The sequence below is a fragment of the Callorhinus ursinus genome, unplaced genomic scaffold (genome assembly GCF_003265705.2).
Source record: "Callorhinus ursinus isolate GAN/ISIS: 27379988/994484 unplaced genomic scaffold, GSC_fseal_2.0 scaffold1010, whole genome shotgun sequence".
NCBI classification, from domain to species: Eukaryota; Metazoa; Chordata; class Mammalia; order Carnivora; family Otariidae; genus Callorhinus; species Callorhinus ursinus.
This window is the reverse complement of record NW_027398065.1, coordinates 7,200-14,152: the sequence shown is the minus strand read 5'-3', so window position 1 is coordinate 14,152 and position 6,953 is coordinate 7,200. Positions and strand designations below refer to the sequence as shown.

At 49.2% G+C, this 6,953-nt stretch overlaps 1 protein-coding gene across 1 annotated transcript; it reads left to right on the top strand.

The window, feature by feature from the left end:
- The first annotated feature begins 485 nt into the window (after positions 1 to 485).
- On the top strand, positions 486 to 6,534 carry LOC141372098 (uncharacterized). The gene is made up of 4 exons (XM_073890579.1): positions 486 to 717; positions 1,458 to 1,523; positions 3,095 to 3,218; positions 4,715 to 6,534. The coding sequence occupies exons 1-4, from the start codon at positions 685 to 687 to the stop codon at positions 6,382 to 6,384; spliced, it is 1,893 nt and encodes a 630-aa protein (XP_073746680.1). The 5' UTR covers positions 486 to 684; the 3' UTR covers positions 6,385 to 6,534.
- The last annotated feature ends 419 nt before the right edge of the window (positions 6,535 to 6,953 follow it).

Genomic DNA, 6,953 nt, shown 5'->3' with positions numbered 1-6,953 from the left:
CTGCTCCGCGGGACGCCTGCTTCTCCCTCTCCCACTCCCCCTGCTTGTGTTCCCTCTCTCGCTGTGTCCCTCTCTGTCGAATAAATAAATAAAAGCCTAAAAAAAAAATCAAGGACACTGTGTCCATTTAAATTTGTAGCATTTGAGAACAATTGAAATAAGTATTTTTGGCTTAAGGGACAATTTTGAGCTTCATGGCATCTGAAATGTCTCTAACAAGGATCAGCTGCAGACAACAGTCTGCAGAAGGGGTAAACAGCTTCCTTTCCCTGAGGCTAGATTACTCTTATTTCTCAGACACTCGTGGCTCCACGAAACCTTGACTCACGGAGGTCAAGGACTCGGACTCTAACCGTCCGTGCGGCTGAGGAAACTACATTACCCAGATGGCAATGTGCCTAACGGTGGCGGCGTTGACCCAATGAAAGCCCAGGACAGGAGCATTTCCATGCGGACGCACCAGGTCGGGGCGGGACTTCCGGCGTCCTCCTCGTGGCGGTCATTTTGGCTTTTCTGGAGCCTGTTCACGCTGAGGTTTCGGAGCCCCCGGTTGCCGGCAGAAGCGTTCTCCCCCCTACAAAGAGACGGCTCTAAGGCTTGGAGGCGGCGCAGCCCGGGGTGACCCGCAGCAGGCTGGGATCAAGACCTCCCTGCCCCACAGCCCTGCTCCGCCCCCAGAGTCCGATGGCGGCGGCCGCGCCCAGGGAGCCGCCGCAGGTAAGCGCTCGTCCCCCGGGCCCTCCCCGCCGTCCCCCCACCCAGACCCCGGAGGCCCGAGCTGCTCGCGGCCCTGCGGCCCAGGCCCCGGCGTCGGACGGGGCGGTGGGCGGGGGCCCCGTGGGCGAGCGCCGGCGTGCCGGCGTGAGGAGCGGGCTCCGGGTTGGGACAAGCTCGTGCAAAGACTTAGAGGCGCGACTGAGCCGGGAGCGCTGGGGAAGCCCAGGGTCTTGTGTCTACGGGCAACGGAGTGTGAGGCGAAGTTGTGCCTCGGGAGTTTTGCCTCCATTCTCAGAACGGTGGGAGCCAGGGAGACTTGGGAGCGAAAGAGGGGCAGTGTCTGAAATCGGGTTCTCACACGTTTCCTGGAGCTGCTCGCAGGATGAACGGACGGGAAGAGGGGTGATAATAGGCACAGGGAAGTTGAGTTCTGTAAAGATCACCTAACTAGCGAGAGGACGGAAGCCCAGAAGTAACGCAGCCCGCTGTCGGCCACCGGATCCTGGGCTGGGCTGGGCGCTTAGCCCCTGAGATGTGGAAGCGGTCCCAGGCGTCGGTAACAGAACATGCCAAGGCTTGAGGGCTCAGGGGCCTGCAGGTGTCCTTTCTTTCTCGTGGGAACTGGGAGGAATGGGGCAGGAGTCAGGTCCGGACACCCTGGTGATGGCTGTTATGGGAGGTTTGGAGGAGTAAAGGCAGTTGGTCTGACCGAGCTCTTACCGGGCTCTCTGGGGCTGCAGCATGGAGAAGAGTACAAGTGTGAAGTTGGTAGGAAGAGAAGAGAGGAGGCTACTGCAATAGTCTGGGTGAGTGTGATGGTAGCCGGAGCAGGGTGGTGGCCATGGAGAAGTGGCTGGATTCTGCACTAGTGTTTTAGGTGTGGCTTCCAGGGTTTTCTCATTTTGAGGTAGAGAGAGGTGGGCGTCAGGGATGACTTGAAGGTTTGGCTTTAGCAATTGGGAGGATGGAAGCTCCATCAGTTGAGATGGGGAAGTTCATAGTAAGAGTAATTTTCATTGGAGATATCGGAAGATTTCTTTTTGGCCCATTAAGGGTAGGAGATGTTTCAGAGAACAGTTTGTGGGCCTCTGGAACTCTGAGGAGTTCAGGATGTAGACTTCTCCAAAAGGTAGTGGAGAGTGTTTGGACCAGGGCGGAGCTATGGATCACTTAATATGGGGAATCCTGGCCAGGAAGAAGAGGGTGGGTCTGAGGACTAGGTTTCCTGCTTGGCTCCCTGGTTGTGGGTTGTGGCTGTCCCAACACAGATCAGGGAGAGAAGTGATCATAGAGAAGGTAGGGGAGAATGTATGGTTTGGTATGTGGCCAGGGGCTCCAGGGGACATGTGGACATGAGATGGATGTGGGGGCACAGGAGTACTTCAAACAAGATGACGCTGAGGTGGGGGCTGGTGCTTATTCTCTGTTCTACAGACTCACCAGGATTTCATTGTATTCCATGGTGGGGCCTAAGTGTTCAGGTTAGGCTGGTGGATTAGCTTCGGGGCACAAGTGGTCATTTATGAGACTAATTGGGGGTAGGGTATAAGGCCATACAGGGCCACTGGAGCTGAGTTTTGAATGCGGGTTAGATGGAGAGAGGACGTCAAATGCATGTGGCACACAGGTGGAGGAGAGCCATGTGTATCTGAAATCTGGTATTTCAGAATATAAATATTCTTGGTAGTGAGGTTGAAGCAAGGAACAGGGAGGGAGGTCTTCATAGTAGCACCAAAGGCTGCCTCTTTTAGTGGAAACCATCAGTCTGGAGTAGTATTTGATCCTGTTTGAAACTGCCAGGCGTTTTCTGGGCCACATATGCCGAGTAACATGTAGAAAGGCCAAGGAGATGACTGTGGTGTAGGGTAGGAGGGGGCTGTAGCTGTGGGAGTGCAGTTGTGAGAGGTGTGGCAGAAAGAGTGAGTGTGAAAGCGTGACCACAGGACACTAAAATTGGGGTCATAAGGATGAAGGATAATGCCACATTTTTTTGCATCTTGGAGGGATGATCTGGGGACTTTGGTGGTATTGCCTGATAAGACCAGAGTCAGTTCATGCACACCCTCCCTATAGCTAGCTTCTCTCTCTAACCTGTGTGTGTGACACTGACTACACTGATAAGAGGCATCGTGACTACCATGCCAGGTCCATCATTCAGATATCCTCTATCTGCCCATCTGCTTGTTGTTGTTGTGGGAAGACACAGTATCAGTAGGAATATGAGGAGAGAGTGGCTCCAAGGACACCCAGGCCTGGTATCTCCTCTGAGTTGTGGAGTAGACTGAGCTGAGGATGGATGTGGAGGGTGGGGGTTATAATGAACTTGGACTCCTAGGAGAGATGTTGATCATAGAATGAACTGTCCACATTATGACAGGGTATGAATTTTGAGGACGTGGCCATTGACTTCTCCCAGGAGGAATGGGGGCTCCTTGATGAAACTCAGAGACTCCTGTACTGCGATGTGATGCTGGAGAACTTTGCACTTGTAGCATCGCTGGGTAAGATTGTCACATTGCTCCTTGTGTCCTGAGGTGACGTCCTGCCTTTCCTTTTTTCCCCAGAGTTCACTCTTTCTTTCCCACAACTGGACCACAGGCTCTCCTAATTTCCACCACTTTCTTGTTATGTGTGCTGTGGGTGCCAGTGCTGAGCTGTGTATAGTGCCCCGAGCAGTGGACTGCCCAAGCATCCCTGACACCTGTTAGCTCAAAAAGTACACGGGAGGGTCTGGGAGTGAGGAGTCTTGAAGTTAACTTAATGGATCCCACCTTGCCTTCTCCCTGGCAGGGTGACTGTGTCCAGATCCCTGGCTTCTAGTTTTGCCCCCTTCCTCTAGCTGACAGTTCTTTGTGACTGCCTGTGCCAGGTCATGGTCATTATTCACATGGACAGTGGGCTGTTCTTGTAAGACCCTCCTTTGATTGTATTTTACATTTTCTTTCCTGAATACTACTGCATGACAAGTTGCATGGGGCCAGCGGTGGCCACTCACTGCGTCTTTCATTAAGACTTGCGTCATTCAAGTTCTGAGGGGTCACACAGTGGAGAGTGCAGGGAAAACACTGGTTTTACAGGGTGGAAATGGCAAGATGGTCTCAGAGGAGGTCTGGCCCTTGTGAGCGGCAACTGGGGGAGGGCATGGCATCAGGGCCTTGTTCAGATCATACCAGGAACTTGCCATGGGTTCGGTAGTGTTTTGGTGCAGGTACCACCAGCCATGTATTGTTTCTACCTTTTCTTTTGCATACTTAACAGTTTGCTAATTTTCATTTCGTCTGAGACTTCTGGCTCCTTCCACTTTGGTGGCCTTCCCGGGCCACCAGTTCCTCTGCACTGCTCCCTTCACAATATCCTCCAACATTGACCTGCAAATGGTGTCATGAGGTGTGCACATATCCTTACACAGTCCTTGAACCAGCTACTCAGGTCCAGTTGAATTTTACTGGGACAGGCCACGACCAGCCTCCCGCACAGCATGCCTGTGTTGCCAGCAGATGAGGTCCTACTGAAGGAGGAGTGAGGAGGCAGGGACCTCGCCTCCATGTGGTGCACCCTATGCTTGTGTATTGTCTATTGAGGTCTCTCCTATTCTGGTCTCTTCGGAGGCCCAATACCACCAAGCAGCCCCTACCTCAACCTGCCCCTACCTGCTGTGTTCTCAGAACAATCATGGATGCAACTTGTTGTGTCAGACACATTTGAAATGGGGCTTCCCCCTCCCACCGAAGTCAATATGCATTTCTTCAGCATTTCTGCTTTCAGGCTTTAGGCATGGGATGGAAGATGAGGAGGCCCCTTCTGAGCAGACTATGTCTGTAGGAGAGTCCCAGCTCAGGGCTTTTCAGGCAGGTCTCTCCACACAGAAGATCCACCCCTGTGAGATGTATCCCAGCCTTGAAAGATATTTTGCACCATGCTGAGCACCAAACAATATACCCTTGGCAGAAACCATACTTGGGTGCCACATGTGTGAGATGCTTCTCTTTCCATGCAGACCTTCACCAGCAACAGAGGCATGGCAATCGGGAGAAGCCCTGGAAAAGAGATGTGGACAGGGCCTCGTGTGTGACAAGCTGCAACTTCTGTGTGTCAGGGCAGCCTTTCACATGTAGGAAGGTTGGAGAGGACTTCCCAGCGACCTCGGGACATCTTCAACTCCAGACCAGTCCCAACAGTGAGGAGCCACACCGTGGCAACCAGAGTGGAGAGGCCCTTCACAGCGGAAAAAGTCAGTACAACGGGGGTGAATGTGAAAAAGTTGCCAGCCACAACCATGCACTTGATCAACATCAGAATGTTTGCTCTGGAGAAGGGCTTTATGAGTGTAGCAAATGTGGGAAAGCCTTCAGCTCAAACTACAGCCTTGTGCAGCACCAACAGATTCACAGTGGACAAAGGCCATATGAGTGTGGTGAATGTGGGAAATTCTTGAGCCAAATCTCTGGCCTTATTAAAGACTGGAGAATTCACAGTGATAAAGAGCCTTATAGATGCAGAAATTGTGGACAGTTTCTTACCCATAACTTCAGTTTCATAGAACACTGGAGAATTCACACTAGAGAAAGAACTTACGAATGCAGTGAATGTGGAAAAGTCTTTATCCACAGATCTAAACTCATTCACCATCAGAGACTACACACTAGAGGAATGCATTATGGGTGTGGTGAATGTGGGAAATCGTTCAGCTACAAATCCAACCTCATCGAACACCGTAGAGTTCACACTAGAGAAAAGCCTTATGAGTGTAATGAATGTGGGAAATTCTTTAGACAAAGCTCTAGCCTTTTCCGACACCAGAGAGTTCACACTGGAGAAAGGCCATATAATTGCAGCGAATGTGGGAAATCCTTTAGACAAATTTTTAACCTCATTCGTCATGGGAGAATTCACACTGGAGAAGTGCCTTACAAGTGTAGTGAATGTGGGAAATCTTTTAGCTGCAAATCTGAACTCATTCAACACCAGAGAATTCACAGTGGAGAAAGGCCTTATGAGTGCAGTGAATGTGGGAAGTTCTTTAGACAGTTCTCTAACCTCATTCGACACCGGAGTGTTCATACTGGAGAAAGGCCTTATGAGTGCAGTGTTTGTGGGAAGTCCTTTAGCCGTAAATTTATCCTTATTCAACATGAGAGAGTTCACACTGGAGAAAGACCTTATGAATGCAGTGAATGTGGAAAATCCTTTACCCGAAAATCTGACCTCATTCAACACCAGAGGATTCATACTGGCACAAGACCTTATGAGTGCAGCGAATGTGAGAAATCTTTTAGGCAACGCTCTGGTCTTATTCAACACCGGAGAGTTCATTCTGGAGAAAAGCCGTATGAGTGTGGGGAGTGTGGGAAATCCTTTAGCCAAAGTGCTAGCCTTATTCAACACCAGAGAGTTCACACTGGAGAAAGGCCTTATGAATGCAGTGAATGTGGGAAAACCTTTAGCCAAAGTTCTAGCCTCATTCAACACCAGAGAGGTCACACTGGTGAAAGGCCTTATGAGTGCAATGAATGTGGGAAGCCCTTTACCCACAAATCTGACCTCATTCAACACCAGAGAGTTCACACTGGGGAAAGACCTTATGAATGCAGCGAATGTGGGAAATCTTTTAGCCGCAAATCTAACCTCCTTAGACACAGGAGAGTACACACTGGAGAAAACCCTTAAATGTGAGGAATGTTAAAATTCTGTGTATTATTGATGAGTAGCTTTCTATTCTGTCGATAATGACTTTATCCGTGCATCTGTTCTGGACCCACAGATTATTTCCAGGTTTGGGGTATTTACAAATAAAGCTGCTATGAATATTTACATTCACTTCTTTATGTGGATATATGTTTTATTTCTCTTGTTGTAATAACCGAAACTGTTAGAGTGGAAGTGAATCTTTCACATTTTAAGAAATGGGAAACTAAAACTAATGATGTAATATATGGTGATTAACATAACAATAAAAAAAGATTATTTATTGAAAAAAAAAGAAATGGGAAACTGTGATCTATAATGGTTATTCTCTCTTGGCTTCCCACCATCAGCACATGAAAAGTCAAGTTCCGTGACATCCTTGAAATAAGTGTAGTGGTAATAAACTGTGGTTTTAATTCCATTTCCCTAAGTGTTCATAATGTTGAGCATTTGTCATTTATTTGCTGTGTTTATCTTCTTTGATAAAATGTATGCTCATAATCTTTGCCTATTTTCTTTTTATGTACTTAAGTATTATATGGAAAAATTGA